Source organism: Bactrocera oleae, chromosome 6 (genome assembly GCF_042242935.1).
Source record: "Bactrocera oleae isolate idBacOlea1 chromosome 6, idBacOlea1, whole genome shotgun sequence".
In the NCBI taxonomy this organism is placed as follows: Eukaryota; Metazoa; Arthropoda; class Insecta; order Diptera; family Tephritidae; genus Bactrocera; species Bactrocera oleae.
The window spans coordinates 14,387,533-14,404,698 of NC_091540.1; the positions used below are offsets into that span (position 1 = coordinate 14,387,533).

Consider the following 17,166-nt stretch of genomic DNA (forward strand, 5'->3'; position numbering starts at 1 on the left):
TTAGAAGCTTCATTATCCACTTCTACACCATTCATAATCGACCATAATTCACTAGATGTAACTCCATACCACAAAGAACGTACAACAAGTACAACGAAGAGTAATTCGCGTATATGTAAATGTTTCTTTTTCAAGTCGCTGCCTGGCCACCAACGCCAAAAACTTTCATTTGTTTCGTTTTGTCTATAATTTGCTTGGCTTTTGTTGTTAGCGTTGTTGCCATTATCGTAGTTTTATGCAAACATACGTAATTCTTCTCTATGTTCTATGGGTTTTGGTGGAGCTGGCTCTTCCCATTCTCCCAATTCGGCATCATAATATTGCGCGGCACGATATGGACGCAATTCCCATGGCACTTGCTCTTCCATGGAAGTCAATTGAACACCTAAATCTTCCAAGCATGGTATGTCGGAGCGTACGACATCGGTGATGCATTCGCGCTCGATACGTTCCACATGTAACTCACCAATAGGTTGTCCAGGACAGATAAGCTCTGTGAATTTGGCTTTCAAAAGGAAGGTAGGATCCCAACGCATGTCATAACGACGATATCCCCACCATTTCTCATCTTTGCGCATAACACGATGGAACCAGTCAACTAATTCGCTCAACTGGTAACGTTTGGGTCTGAAAAAGAATTTAAAATATTAGAAAGTATATACATTCAACTTTGCTCAAAACCTACCCAACAGCTTGATAAACCTGACCAGCAGTATCGGGATCCTTAGCGCAGTTGACAATAGCTTGTGCAACATCCGACACATAAACGGGTTGTTTTACGGTACGTTCACCGGCAAACCAGAGTGGCATGGCACGGAATTGGCGACGCCAAATGTGAGCGTAGTAACGTAGGAAACGATCCTCCGAGCCATAGATATCCGCGGGCCTTATAATGGTTGCCTCAGGGAATTCATCGCGTACAGCACATTCACCATAGTATTTGCTCTTCAAAAAGTTGCTGCCACCCTCAAGCACAAAGCTCATTGGTTCGGGACTAGCATTCAAAGCAGACAAATGAATCAAACGTTCCACACCAGCTTCTTTGCTGATTCTATAAAAAAAAAGATTAATAAAAAACGTATGAATATAATTTAAATTACGTTTAATTCTAACTTACCTAGCTATACGACGTGCGCCTTCTACATGCACATCATTGAATTTAAAATTTTTGGTCTCGAATTCACGACCAACTAAATTGATAACTACATTTGAGTACTTCACAGCATCGCGTATCGCTTTTTCGTCTCTTAAATCATAAAATTGGAACAGCACTTGACCCAAATCGCCGCACACCTTAAGACGAATAGCCTCACCGAAATCCCCACGATATGGCATTATCATTTGGGTACCAGTTTTACCCAGCTTATTGCAAACATAGCGACCTACGAAGCCGGTACACCCGAATATAGTTGCAACAATTCCATTGAAGCTGCTTCGTCCGCCGGTACCACGACGCATGGCGCTGACATTGGTGCTTTTTAATGGACGAGGACCTTCGGAGGAGTTCGAAGCATGGCGCACAAAAAGTACACTTAATGCAGCGCTGCTCTGTTGCTCTGCAGTAATTATAGGTGAAATATTTAATAAAAAATACACAAATTATTGCATACATTTTAATGCAAAATGAAAGTTACATAATATTTATGTGCTCCTGGTAAAGCAGCTGTGCACCAATCAACTTACTTGCTATCTGGCCATTACGCAGCAGTATTAACGAGGCCATCTTTAGTTACTTCGCAGTTTAATTGGAGCAAATCCCAGTCGATGTGTTACTTATCCTCCCAACGAAAATTTGCAATCAGTCGTTCCTAATTAAAATTACACTCTTATAAAAAAGAAAAAAAACAACCACACGTCTAATTTTGAAACGTCAAATTTTGACGTTTTTCTTTTATACACAAATTTGTGGAAAAGATAGAAAAAATTACAATGTACGATTCTGAAGGATATGGGTTTTATGGTAAATGACATTAATTTAGACATACATAATCTGATGCTTAGACTTCAAATGTATTTATCACGTCTTTGTCGGAAATGTATATGAAAATATTAACTATGATTCTTTAGATTCTGATGTTAGTTATAAAAGGGCAGAAATAAAAAAAGTATGTTAACCCGGCAAGTCGCGAGTACCCAAAACTCCAATGTATTCAAAGAATTTTCATGGAAGCGAAGAATAATAGAATTACGTTGTTTTTATCATTCTGGATGGGAATAAATCCATAAAGTTGTTGTACCTTTATTTCTTATAATCTAAAAATGCGTAGGAGGATAACATGTTTGCAAGAATTTTAGGAAGTTTTATCAAATCGTCCTAAAAGTATTTCTGCTAGGGCTCTCTGGTATTTCGTAATGATAACTTACTGCGAATATTATCAGTACTTACACTACATATTCGTAAAATTATTATTATCGCGGGCCAATGCAATGATGATTGCTCCAACATTTTGTTATCGGTATCTTCTATCGTATGGTTAACAATATTTCGATAAACTCGATTAGTGTTAAACGTTACTAGTATTTTTTGAAGCTAGGAAGAAAAGAAAGCAAAGATTTTGCAAACAACGATTTTATTTAACTTAAAAGAAAAGCTTTAGAAAAATTAGTATTGTGTATAAGTTAAGAAGATCTACAATGCAAATATATAAGTATTAAACTTCAATGGTTCATGTACGTAGTGTTTAAAGGAATATAAAAAGTAAAGTGGTTTGGTGTGAGGAAGTGTATCGACGGCGGCTTGCCTAGCGGAGCCCCATTCTTGGTTAAATTCACCGCATTTGTTACACGTTGTAAAGCCTTTAAATAATATAATGAATTCTACTGTAGTAAAGGGGGCGGTCGGAACAACTAGTGAGTGTTAAATATAATTATTATATATTGTTTATTTAACTACATATTTTCTACAAATATACCATAATTTTACTAGAACGCATATACTTTTTTTTTTGAAAATGGTTTTCATAAACACAGACTTAATACGATTTCCTTAAAAGCTTTCTATTTATACTATCTTATATCTTATATCTTTTTCAGCAACAACAGCTGCTCAGTTGCTCAGCTCTGCACCAAGCGCTGCTGAAAAAAATAAACAATGGCAACGCGAACTGCTTATGGAACGGATACGTACGCGCTCCAATCAACACAAATCCTTTCCTGAACTGGCGAAGGCTATGCGCATGTCCATGTTGGAGAAACGTTATGCACTCGATGCAGTGGAGAAGGCAAATTTGCAAAAATGCCTCGACAGCATGCAACATTGCATTAAAGTAACATCACGACAAGGGCTCGTTGAAAGGCTTGAGAGTCTTTCGCGCCAGTTGGGCCTCAAGTTCATGGAAGATACCTCGGGTTTGTTTATATCGACCGATATGTTCTTTTTGGAAATTATTTTGGACGCAAACGGCGCACTAACCGATGTCAAAGTGCATCATGAATGCAAAATTGAACAACAATCATGCAGTGAATTGGTGAACTGCTTGAATCGTGGTGATTTTGCCGATTTCACTGTGCAGTTGGAGGGTCTATCCTCCATCTATCAATTGAATGCAGAACCCAAAGTCAAAACCAAGGCTTTTGTTGCCTTACAAGCGATGGAAACCGATTTATATAATCTCTTTCAAATGCAGAATTTCACAAAAGACTCGCAGCAACTAGTCAAATCATCTTCAGTGGGTTTAGTGCTTAAGCGACGTGGCGGTCATCCAATGAAACTCATTTATTTCGTTTCACCTTATGATCTCATATCACTGGATACGAAGTCGGTGCAACCGCTAACTACCGATTTAATAACAAGCAAAGATATTGGCTTCAGTGTGACTGTGAACCTGGAGGCTTCGTCAGCGAATAAATTGCAAATATTGCCGATTGTTAGCGTAACAAATGATCCACAAACCGGCATTGATGTACCAATATATGCGCCATTGAATCAGCAAAATTCCATGCTCTTACCCGCCACATTTGTGTTACGTCTAAACAAACCGCTACCTGTATGCCATGCCAATTTGAGAGCTTTGGGTTTGCCGCTCGGTGTGGCATCTGACGGCGCAACCGGCTTAGAATCACCTGACAAAAAAGAAGTTGTCATATCATCGATTATGAATTTGGTAGTGCAAACCGCTTCCGAGCAACAATTAAAGAACTCACAGAAGGGTCTCTTTGTAAATTTGCCGGATCAGACGCATTGCTACTTCTTCACAGAGAATAAACAATTACAGGTGTGTATTATTAATTAGGTTAAGTTTTAAGTATCTATATTTCATGACGGAGACTATAAATTACCATTTGTGGTCTATGGTATATAAATTAACAGCGTGACGAGTGAAATCAATCTGTCAATCAAACCGTCAGTCTGTGTATACACGCACTAGTAACTCAGGAACCGCCTATATCGGAGCTTTATAGCATATATGTAGCTATCATACAAACGGAACCAGCAAAATCAAGTCCTTTTTATTTGACAAAATGTCTTCACAATTTATCATGGATTATTGCCGATAGAAACGCTACAATCACCGAAAAAATTGTTCAGATCGCACAACTATAGCATATACATAGCTGTCATACAAACTGATATATCCAAATTAAGTTCTTTATTTTTTTTTTTGTGACGGCTATTAAGCGTTGGTGCAACCGAAGTTAACATATTTTAATTAGTTTAATGCAACCAATTGTTTTTTTTTTATTAGGCTACCCTGGTTTCATCCATACCCTTTACGGAGCCTATGCAAGTACCAAAAATTTTGGATTTTCTCAAGCGTCAGGCGCTTTTCTACACTCTTCTGGCAAGTTGTGTGCGTACACAGTCAAAAATGGGTAACGGTAAGTTTTTGCTTTAAATATTGGCACTAATATCTGCAGTTAGTAATTATAATGTTGATCATTTTAGACATGGAATCCACCACCATACTCGAAGTGAACGCCATTTCCTTTCAACAAATCAGCGTTTCATTGCAACATACCTACGAGGAGACAATGGCAACTCTGGAGTTCGATTTACGTGACGGCAATGTAAAGTGTGCACTCTACTCGCTAACACACAACTATGATCTGCTGTCGTTGAAACTTACAAAAGTTGTGGAAAAGTGTTTATCCATACCGGTGACCATACGTGCGCTACTCAAGTTTTGGGATCAAGAAACAATGAGCATGTTTCAGCGCACAATCGGTGGTGGCGTTGGCGGTGGCATGGGTGGTTTAGGTGGTACGGGCGCTTGTGGCAGCACTGGCAATGCTGGTTATGGAAATTTTAGTATGGTCATGGGACCGAATGATTCGGGCGGTGGTGTTGGCGGTAGTGCTGGCATGCGTGGTGGTGGCGTTAAAATGGAACAAAATGCACGACAACAACAACAACAAATGTCGAATATGGCTTCTGCAACGACGTCAATGGGTGGTGGTGGTGTCGGTGGCGTTGGCATGAATGCCGCTTGCAATAGCGTTGCCGGCATTGCAGGTTTTCTACAATATAAAAACGAAGTCAAGCAGGAGGATTTTCATGATAGCCCAAAGAGTCAAATGCAAAATAATTTAGCTTTCCATGCTGCTGTTGAAAGCAGCTCTTTGGGCAGCGTACATCAGCTACAGCAAACGCAGCAGCAACAACAACAACTACTACTACTACAACAACAAGCCGCATCACCACATGAGCAAAATGCCGGCGGCAAGCAAACGGAAATCGAAATAGCCGATAAGTACAAGAACATCTGGATGGATAAAACAAATTTAAAGAATTGCGTCAGCATAACACCCATTTCGCCGGATAGTAATAGTAGAGGCGCTACCCAACAACAAGGCGTCGATGTAAAACGCTCCGTCGGCATAGAAATTATACCTTTGACGGCAGCGAACGGCGCCAATGCTAGCGGCGCTACAGTCACAATGCCCGGCGGCACGAATGTGCCACAAACCGGCGTCAACACCTCATCCACCATCACTATAACGCCCATAAATGCCGTAACCAATACGGCTATTAATGCCAATAAGGATAAAAAAACGAGCGGCGGCACAGCGGTGGGTAGTGGTGGCTTAAATGCCGGCCCGAATATGTCTGCGGTGGGTGGCAAGCGTCCATTGGATGTAACCTCAAGCAACGATACGCAAAAGGAGAAGAAACGTAAAAAGAAGCGCGACGACTCACCTATGGGTCCACCGGAAAAAGTGTATTCCCGTCAAAATTCGCCTGCTGCCACCAACGAGACAGCTGCCACAGTAGCGGCACGCAAATTCTCCTCACCATCCTCCTCACCAAAGGGTGGCAGCGGCAGCAACATGCTTAGCGGCGCCAACACCGGCGCCGCCGGCAATGCTGCGCTGCTTTCGACACGTCCCAGCCCGAAACATTCGCCCGTCTATAGCAGTCCGAAGCATTCGAATACCGCCTCGAATAGTCCGAAGTCACCGTTCGGCACGCATTCGCCAAAGCATGGCTCTTCGGGCAAGCCGAGCATGTCGACACTGAAAAGTGCCACAGCGACCAGTCTGAGTCCGAAAGGCGACAAAGCCGGTTGTGGCGGCGCAAGCAGTTTAGTTGGCAATGCGGCGGCCGGTGTTGCCGCTGCAAATGCTGTGAAAGCAGCTATGGGTGTGGGTGTGGTTGGTGGCATGCCACAAATGAAGTCTATCAATCATTTAACTGCACCAACAGCTATGAATACGGTTGCTGGTGGCTATGGTGGCGTGGCCAATATGAGTGGCTCGGCTGGTGCTGGTGGCGTTGGTGTTGGTGTCGGTGTTGGCCAGTTGTTGAGTGGCAATGGTGCAGGCGGCGGCATGGATATGAATGCAGCGGCTGTTGCGGCATCACAAGTGGCTGCTATGCGCAAAGTGGTGAGCGGCGCGGTAAGTTCATACAATTTTCAGTAGACACAACTTGCAAACTACACATCTCTTTGCAAAGTTTTTAGTTGTGGTTTTAGTTTTTTATTTTATTATATTTTTTTGTTGTAGCGTATAACATATTTAGTTTATAGTTTCATTTGCTGCTGCGAGTGTTTTAATTAATTTTCCAAAGTGAGAAAAGTTGTTGCAAAACATATCAGGTTCAAAAAAGAGCAGTAAACCAAGCAATGCTTGTGAAATTTGAGTTGACAAACAAGCTAGCGTGTTCAACAACAAACAAATTGTATAAAAGTTGAGAACTTTTTTTTTTTTTTGCAAATTTGACTAAAAGATGCACAAAAATGTTTAGACTGTTTGTTTTCGCTAAATTGAGACACATTTGTTAGCGCTTAACTATTTTCTACGCTAATATAAATTAACAAAAACGGTCACATTTGTCAAAAATAATTTTAAATATCATTAGAATTTTTTAAAATATTTGTTTTATAAAAATTAAATTTTCATTTGTTAAAATTTTGCTCTGAAAATAGAAGATAATATTATATTTTGTTAACTCTCTTTGCGCATATGCTAACTGTATTTTCCTACTTAAAAATATGCAAACATTTGTATACTAGTTTCTTAAATTTAAAAAAAATTCAAATTTATAAAATAAATAAAAAGTACTATACACATGCTAACACTTGTAGTTTGTCTTATTTATTTTCATTTATTATTTTATTATCAAATTATTAATATTTTTATTTAATATGCGATTGGTTGATTTTTTTTGGTTAATTTGTTTTTGGTGAAAATGCATGCTCTCGTTAAAAATATATATATTTACAATATAAAAGGTGTGGTTTGATTTTAATAATTACAAGAAACAAAAAACTCGTGCAACAAATAATATATCATATAAAAAATATATCTTATAAAAAATATATCATATAAAAAATATATCATATAAAAAATATATCAATAAAAAAATATATCATATAATATAAAAAATATATCACTAAAAAAATATATCATATAATATAAAAAATATATCATATAAAAAATCGATTCTAAAATAACGTATGCTAAACTATCGATTTTTTTTAAAACATTTACTATTCAATAACTTATATTGAAATATTTTTCTGTTTAAGTTAAAATCGTTTAATATTTGCAATTTTAATGTTCTTTGCAATATTACATATTTTTTTTTTCAAGTTAGTTTATGTTAGCTTTGCAGCGTTTTTGCGTTCGAAATGTTTTAATTTTCAAATTTAAGTAATAATCAACAGCTAATAAATTATTTATTTGTTCTCTAAAATTCTCTTTACGCTCTCTAATTTCTGCTCATAACATGCAATAACTTGTAAAGTTTGAGGTTAGGTCAACTCTAATTTACCAATAATTTTGGTGCATGCTAGGCTTCGTTAAAATATTGATACTACAAGCTTTAGCGTTAAAAAAAAATATTTTATTTACTTCATTAGTGTAAAGTTCGGTTTTGAGTTTTGAGGTTATGTTAAGCACAGTTAAGCCTTTTAACAGCTATTGCAACAAATATTTATAATTTTCTACATTATTCTAAACCAATTTTGGGAGTTTCCATCAATTTGTTTGAAGTTTATGTTGAATTTCGCTCTTAGTTTTGATCGAAAAAAGGAAACAAGTAAGGGAGCGCTTAGTTCGGGCTTAACCGTATTTCATATTCTTTCAATTTCATTTAGATAACTCATATATCGATCGATTTATGCGGTATAAAGTCAGCCGGAAGTTTGAAACTCGTTCTAATAAGTATATGGGGCTGAGGGAATTTTTGATCCTATTACAACTATTTTTGACGTACATATATACATACTATTATCAGAAATGGATTCTTTCCGTATTTCTTTCATATATCTCACAAATTGAGCGATATTTTCAATCAAAAGTTCGCAATAAGAACTGGGGTCCACTGTTCGGTATCTGGGCGCTTGAACAGTTTTACTCCGATGTGGGCAATTTTTGGTAACAAGGTGGCTTACTTTAAGTGCCCTATTCAGGCAAAGTTTTATCCTGATATATTCTTTGGTGCTTGATTTGCATATTTGAAAGTGAAAGAATCAGATGGAATTTAAAATTGTGTTATATGAAAAGTAGGCGTGGTTTTTGTCTAATTACGCCCATTTTCGCATTGTATTGCAGAAATATCAGAATAATATTACGTACCAAATTTGGTTAAAATCGGTCAAGTAGGTTTCGAGATATGGATTTTCATCTAAATATAGACGGGGCCACGCCCATCGTCCAAATTTGAGACCGGCTCCTAAAAACCCTTTTTGTACCATCTCGGCTGTAAAATTTTATGTCTCTGCCGCATTTAGCTATAGATTTATCGCACTTTTAGCAAACCCGTTATATGGGAGTGGGCGTGGTTATAATACGAATTTACCCATTTTTACAGGGTGAGTAGGATTGACAAAAATATATACCCTGAGCGAATTCAGTTGTTATTGCTTGAATGGTTTAGGAGTACAGTAAAATTACTGCGGGGTGCGGCCACGCCCACTTTTAACATTTTTTTCAATCAGATACACCCCTTCCTAATGCAATTTATTATACTAAATAACAGCATTGTTTCGTATTGTGGAGCTAAATTCTGGCTGTTTATTGGTTTTCGATTAATGTCGTTTTGTAGGCGTGGCAATGACCTTGACACCAAGTTTCGTCGAGATATCTCAAATTTTACTTCCGACAAATGAGCAGCTGTCTAGGAAGAAAAGTATGTGTGCAAAATTTCAGATGGATATCTCAAAAACTGAGAAACTAGTTCGCGTATATACGGACAGTCAGACGGACATGTCTAAATCGACTCTGCGCGTCTCGCTGATCATTTATACATGTATATTATAGAACTCCCAACATTTTTTTTCGTACTGAGTGTTACAAACTTCATGGGAAACTTAATATACCCTGTACAGGGTATATAAAAAAAATGTAATCGGTGTATTCTGATCACATGCGATAGATGCCGAACACACGATGACGATAGTTTTCAGATAAAGTTTGATTATAATTTTCTTTCGAAGCTCCAATGGAAGCTCTATAATTCGCAACCGGTCTATTAAATGCTTAGTTGAGATATGACCGCTAAAAATTTAAGCTTAAATTTTAGTAAAAAGTGCTAAATTAAGTTTAAGTGGTGATTAAGTTTAGCAATTTTTTGGAAAAATTTAGTAGCAGCTTATAAAAAATTAAATATATTTATTTTGCCTTTTTGAAAATTTAAAATGTTTTTAAATAATTTTTTTTTTATAAAAATCTTTTTAACAGTTTAATTTTAATTAAATATCTTTTATTATATTTGTGTTAAGCAGTAGTACAAATTGTTGGTTTTAAGGTTAAACACATTAATATGAAATAATTTTTTTTTAATGAAAACAAAACTTAATTAATAATAATTTTGAATAACTTTTACTAACAATTTATACTTCACTCTCTCTCTCTCTTTCTCCCTCTCTCTTTCTTTCTCCCTCACTCTTTTATATCTTTTTACTATTTTTATACACTTTTGCTTCCTTCTGCTTCCTTCTGTTTCCTTCTGCTCTTACTCCTTGCACTAATTATTTTTCAACACTTTTTTCAAAATTTTTTTCTCTATTTTTTAAAATATTTTTTCTAATACTTTTTTCTGTATATTTTTAAAATTTTTTGCAACATGTTTCCACCTAACAAACATTTACTTACAAACAAACACCTAAATACACCACCTTCTCCCCACACTCTGACCCATTATAATTGCTTTTTCATTTTAACGCTTTCCGCGTGTAATTTATCAACACACACACTCTCTATGATACGAAATTCTTTTGTCAGGTTAGTTCGACGGCGTCAACGATGTCAGTCGCGCCAACAACAGCAACAGCAACGCCAACGCTTCCGGGAGCGCCAGTGTCGGCGCCGCTGCAACACTCGCCGCCGGACATTGGCAGCAGTGAGGTGAAGTGCGGTGGACGTGCCGAGTCAATACAGCAGTTCAACTCCACCGAATACATGGTGAAACCGAGCCAGGAGGGCTTGAAGCTGACCATCAACAAGACGAGCGGTGCTGGCAAATCCAGTATTAGTAGCAACAATGCCAACAGCAACAACGCCAATAGCTGTAGCAGCAGCGCTAGTTTGGCTTCTACAAGCAATACCACCACAACAGCTGGGAAGGGTTTGAAATCGTGTAGCGCCACGGGTTCAACTAAGAAACAACATACTGGACTCAAACCGGGCGTTAGCAGTGGACCGGCCTCTAAGAAGTTAGCGTCAGCCAAGTCACCGTCCAAGAAAAGTTCGACATGCAAGCATCCCTTTCAAAAGTCCAACTCATCCGGTAGCTTGTCAACGAAATCGACCAATCCTACGGGTGGTCTGACCAAAAGCTACAGCACAAACACATTTGGCGACCTGAGTGGTACGGGCGTCGCAGCAGCACGTAAGTCCGCCAAGAAATCCGCCACGCCGTCGTCAACGTCGACGGCGAACGCGAGCGCCAATGCAACCGCTACTTCTGCACCTGCTACACGCTTGGATCACCAAGCGGATATGTTGAAAATACTACAATATGCCTCACCGGCAATGGCGGCCAACATGGAGGGCTTCATGAAGGGCTTCAATAGTAAATTTCAAATACCGAAATTATCGCAACGCGCCGCCAACCTCTCGAATGGCTCACAATCGGCACCGACCACGCCGACTGCACTCTCGCCAGCTTTGAGTGGTGTTAACAGTACTGCGGGTGCAAAGGTTGATAACCCTGCCAACGAAGCCCTACAAACGTTACAGCATACGCAACAACAGCAACAACAACAGCAACAGCAACAACAACAGCAACAAAATGCTACCACAATGCAACTGAACGCTAATTATCATTTGGCACAGAAAAGCGAAGGCTTACAAATGCATTATGCTAATCATCACCGTCAGCAGCAGCAGCAGCAGCAACAACAACAACACTCGCAAATGCATAATCAGCACGCTCAACACCAGGCAGCTTTAACAGCTGACTACCACCATCAAGCGTCGGCCGTCGCTCACAGTCAACCACTGGACGAGTCGTCGTTTATGCCGAACGCTGCTGCTGCGTCGTCGGCTGGATACGGCGGTAAATGACATTACTTAGTTAAATTTATATTTTATTATTCATATGTTTCAAGTATTTGTTTATTATTTTAAATTGTAAAATTCTTTTTGTCAATCCACGGATTTGTTGGAGTCCAATGGCGTTAGCTTGCTTAAGCCTTGGCGAGCACTTAAAGATTGTTAGCGTATTTGTAACTGGAAATTTGCACTTGTTTTTTTAATTTTTAAGGTTAGGTATGTCTGAAAATTGGTTTTGATGTTGAAATTTTTGAAGTCGCAGATTAGATTAGAAGTATTCGGGGTACCGACTGTGCTAGAAAAGTTTATGATTGGACGAAATGACTTGAATTGTCATACTGTATGATATATCAGCTCAGTAGAGACTTTCTAACTTTAACTGATACATAGCGTCCAAGTAAAAAGCTTTGCGCTGTTTTTGTTTTTAGGTTAGGTGCTAATTCGTATGTATGTATAAAGCGCCAAGCTGAGTACCACAACATTTTAGGTTAGTCTTTATAAAACATATCACTTCAATTAGGTGCGGGTCTCTCTACAGACTTATTTTTCAAACATACTAAATCTTTAAAAAAATTTAAATACTTATATATTTTGCAACTGCCAATTTCCAGTAATACAAACTGTTTGTACTTAAAATATATGTTTTTGAAAACTAGTAAAATCAACGAATATTTAAGTTTAAGTAAGGCATCATTTAATTATCTGAAGAATACAGCTAGATACATATTTTATCAAATATTAAGTAGAAATAGTATAAACGGCACTGTGAGAAATTCGTATGTCTTTCAGCGTCAATTTCGAATGCCTAAAAGTATGCAGTATTTTCTTTGAACATTTGTTGAAATCATACAAATTTATATCATTATATACTTCATGATTGATTTTTACATTTGTATTATAATTATTTAATCTATTTTCGTATACCATCAGGAAAACAACCACTCACGCAAGAATTATTGAAACATATTTGTCTGGGAAATTTTTAAGTGACAAATATCATTTCGTTTGTTGATAATGCTCCCACTTTAGCTAAAGGATGATATTTTTAATGACACTTAAACGATAAAATTCACGTTTGCTTTAACTACTGCAATTCTTACTTAACATATATGAAGATCTTTCCTAAAGATTTCACGTGTCAGGTAACAAAAGACGTCTGGCTTCGTTTATGCCTTACGTTTGGCGAATCTCAACGTTTAATCCCTTTCTCTTTGATTTCAATTTCTACAAAAGGGATACAACCGGTACGCTTTATTGTAACATGTTTGAATGTTGCGGCTAGAAATAAAATATGCCTAAAAACATGCAACAATTGCATGGTGACCTTCAGAAATTACTGAATAAAATGACTATAAAAACCATCTCGATCTGAAAAGTACTAGTTTTTGGACTATGTTCAGTAAGATGCATCCTTGTGTAAATTATGTTCTTTTCCGGTTAAAGTAACGGTTAAGAAAGCATTCATCTGAAATATATCCTGTTGCAGGCAGAACTTGAGTATCGATATCAGAAGCGTTCCTCGAAAAAAAGTGTTAAATACTTGTTTGCAATTTCTGAAGCGTTCCTTGTTCAAATAGACGCTTATGAAAGGAATTCTTCGGAAAATTTAGCAGTTTATGTCCTTTTATTGGTCGAACACCTATAAAAATGTACAATGAATTCTTGAAAATGTATTTTCTTTCTTTTCTGTTTAAAGTAATATTTGTCACTAAAGTGACGTTTAAGAAAGTGTTCACCCAATAAACCCATTAAACAGCTGTATTAATATATATTGTTGGTATATTCGCCAATCAATTTAAGTAATAGTTTAGATTTAGGACAAGTCGTGGTGTTAAAGAGAATCTGTTTTGGAGAAACACGCTAGTACTTGCTTCCTTGTAATCTCTGACTAAGGCGACGTTTAACCCAAAAAACCCATTACACGGCAACGGATTAAGGTAGGGGCTGCAAAAATTTAGGTGTTATCGCCAGTATCTCATAAGGATTAATAGAAATCCTTTAGGTGGTTTCGAGTCGTTAAAAACAATCTTATTCGAAGAGAAACACTACATAGTTTTTACGGTAACTAACTTAAATAAACCTTTTGAGATATCATATTGAAAATTGATTTGAGCAGCCTTTTGATTGATGTATTTAAAAAAATCGACTTTTATATATGCGATATGTAAAATCGATAATGAAAATCGATTAATTGCTAACAGTAACGATTTATCGATATGGTGTATAGTTATTATATATAACGGTATATCGATATAATTATCGAGTGACTTAAAGGGTTGAGTTTTATATTTTTGAGCAGCTCTCACATGTTGAAAAACTCGATTTTTGTATATGTAAAATCGATAATGACAATCGATTAATTGCCAACACTAACGATTTAGTGAAATGGTGTATAGTTATTATATATAACGGTATATGGTTAAAAGTAATTATTGAGAGCAACTTAAAAAGTTGAGTTTTATATTTTTGAGCAGCTCTCATCTATTGAAAAACTCGATTTTTGCATATTGCATACATTGTGTTAAAATGTTGCATATGTTATAACAAAAAATCAATTATCGATATAGTTATCGAGAGTGTCTTAAAGAGTTGCGCTGGAACAGGCAGTTTTCGATATTATTGAGTCTATTTAGGCATCGTTGAAATTTGTATCGATAATTTTGTCCGACTCTCATAATACTACTCATAACACAAAACTAATAAATGATAATTTATTTACGTTTTTGAACAGGTTTGTGTTTTATCTATTGAGAAAATCGATTTATATATACATATATGAATTTGCATTTTCTTTTTGTATTGAAAAATATGTTGATACTAAAATATCAACATTAAAATTGATTAATAAGCGATCAATAATATTATTTGAATGTAAGAGTGTCTTAAAGTGTTGCTTCTCAGCAGGCAATATTTAATATACTTAATTTTAATAACAGTATTTTATAATATAAATGTATGCCCACAAAATATTGAAATGGATGCGAAAAGTTTTATGTGAGTATATGCTAGCATACTTTTGGGCGTTTATTTTATACATACATATGTGCATGTAAGAAATTTTTTTAACAATTAATAACACTCGAGTAGAATTTTTCATATTTCCAAAATGTTTGTAAATTATTGAAGAATGCGCCTAAAAGTATGTCATCTGTAAAACAAAATAATAGTTTTCGATTTTGGTCTTCAAAAATTTCAATTTGAAAATAAAAGGCAGTAGAGTTTGTACCTCAAAAACATCACAGAAATTTAATTTCACCATTTAATTAAATTTAATTTTTTAATTTTACGCTAACCATTTGACCTTTTAGTGTCAACTAGATACAAAAATATTATTAACATATAAATAATTAAATACAAATTATATTTAAATATTAAAAGTAAAAATTTCTTATAAAATTTGGACTGAAACGGCTGGGCTAGAAACAAAATTGAGTACAAAAATTAAAAGAAAAATATGATTTTTGTAAATCATATACCAAAACACACTTACATAACTATAAATACGCATTTTGTTGCAAAAAATTGTAAAACATAATTGATACTAAGACTTTTGAAATTATATGAAATTGAAAATAATATGCATACGTTATATTACAGTCAAAAGAAGAATCATTGTTGAAATATTAGTTAAGCTCGAAAGCAAATTATTAACAGCAATAACTGTAAAAAAGAATAAAATGAATTGAGACAAATTTTCAAAACTGCCTGCTGTCGTTTCTTCTAACTGTTTACTGTGCATACAAATATTTAAGCGTGGTGAGTATTATGAGGTTGTTTGAGATTTGTGTGAATAAATTTAAATCATTTTAATTCTCACTATTCTGGTTTTCAGCTTAATTATTGTTGCAAGAGTCAAGAAATTAATTATTTAATTAAGCACATCAGCGTAAATGGAGATTAAAGATGAACTATAAACCTGGTACTTGATTTGTTTTTCGTTTTTGCTTGTTAAACAATAAATAAAAAAGTTTTAATATAGAAAAAGGTTTATGATTTGGTATTTCAAAAACCTTTGATACTTAAAGAGCATTATGAAGAGTGAGATTCTAGTTAACGAAGAGTGCTACAGAGGCTGAAAAAAAAATGAGTGTTTGAATTTAATCTATGCCAAATTTCGTGAAGATAACTTGAAACATAAAAATCTTCCCATACAACGACTTGATTTCTATTGTTTAGTTTGTATGGCAGCTATATGCTATAGTGATCCGATATGAATACTTTGTTCAGAAAAGGTAGCGTTGACTTGGTCTAGTCTTAATTTCGTGAAGATATCTCGTCAAATGAAAAAATTTACTTTACAACATAATAATAATCTCTACCAGATCTCGCAAAGACGGCGCAATGAGAATAAATTGTTGAAATGTTTCTATCTCGTCTTCTTCTAAACAGCGCATATCAACTTGACCACGTGGACACAGGACGACACGGCAATGACCAGTTTGAACCCCTACAAGTAAGCAAAGGCTAAACTTACTGAGGGCACAGAGCCTCTTGCGATTCACTTTGGGGCAAAAGGATCTTGCGACAGCGCAAGAATCAATGTTAGCCCAACTATTCATTACTACAACGCACGAAGAGAGTTCCATTACTTGTATATTACTAGCGAAGCTAAGGTGCCTTTTCTTGCCAGTTCGTCGGCTTTGCAGTTATCTGCGATCATTATTCTGAAATGCAAAACTCTTTATTTGATTTGGTGATTTCGGTATATCCAATATAATGGATTCCATCTTCTTGTTATCAGGCAAAGTTACCTACCTAGTTTCAGTAAAATATCTTAGAAAATTGACCTAGATTTTTGTTCAGCCATAGGCTCTAGTTCGGGTTCTTTATGTACATGTGTGTAGGTGTATGATTTATATATTGCAAAGTATCAGAATTTGATGAAGGTAGGCGTGGTTGTAGTCCGATTTTGCTGCGCTTGATTTGTATAGCTTTCGTCGATATGTACATTAAATCGAATAGAGGGCAAGGCCCACTTTAAATTTTTTATAATATGTGTCAATAGTACGAGTTTGCCCATCTATTTACAATACCAACCGTCATCAAAACATCCCAAGTTTCATCAAAACATCTCAATTTACCTGTAATCAAATTATCGCTTATATGAACTTTCGTTCATTCGGAAAGCAATTCCTCTTGTGCTGTTTAAAAAACTTTATTCGCCAGGTGTCGTTGTGGTCCATTAAATTTTCAAAATTAATTTACTTCACAAATATTTTTCTGGAG

General features: G+C 36.1%; 2 protein-coding genes across 2 annotated transcripts; one reads left to right on the top strand and one right to left on the bottom strand.

Moving 5' to 3' along the window:
• Nucleotides 1-52: 52 nt before the first annotated feature.
• On the bottom strand, nt 53-1,882 carry ND-39 (NADH:ubiquinone oxidoreductase subunit 39). The gene is made up of 4 exons (XM_014235954.3): nt 1,684-1,882; nt 1,118-1,556; nt 686-1,051; nt 53-627 (listed from the first exon to the last, which is right to left on the bottom strand). Exons 1-4 carry the CDS (start codon nt 1,721-1,723, stop codon nt 234-236), a joined length of 1,239 nt encoding a protein of 412 aa, XP_014091429.2. The 5' UTR covers nt 1,724-1,882; the 3' UTR covers nt 53-233.
• Nucleotides 1,883-2,506: 624 nt separating this feature from the next.
• Nucleotides 2,507-15,644, top strand: MED1 (Mediator complex subunit 1). Its single transcript, XM_070111561.1, has 5 exons — nt 2,507-2,850; nt 3,034-4,214; nt 4,686-4,818; nt 4,886-6,837; nt 10,669-15,644. The coding sequence occupies exons 1-5, from the start codon at nt 2,811-2,813 to the stop codon at nt 11,950-11,952; spliced, it is 4,590 nt and encodes a 1,529-aa protein (XP_069967662.1). The 5' UTR covers nt 2,507-2,810; the 3' UTR covers nt 11,953-15,644.
• The last annotated feature ends 1,522 nt before the right edge of the window (nt 15,645-17,166 follow it).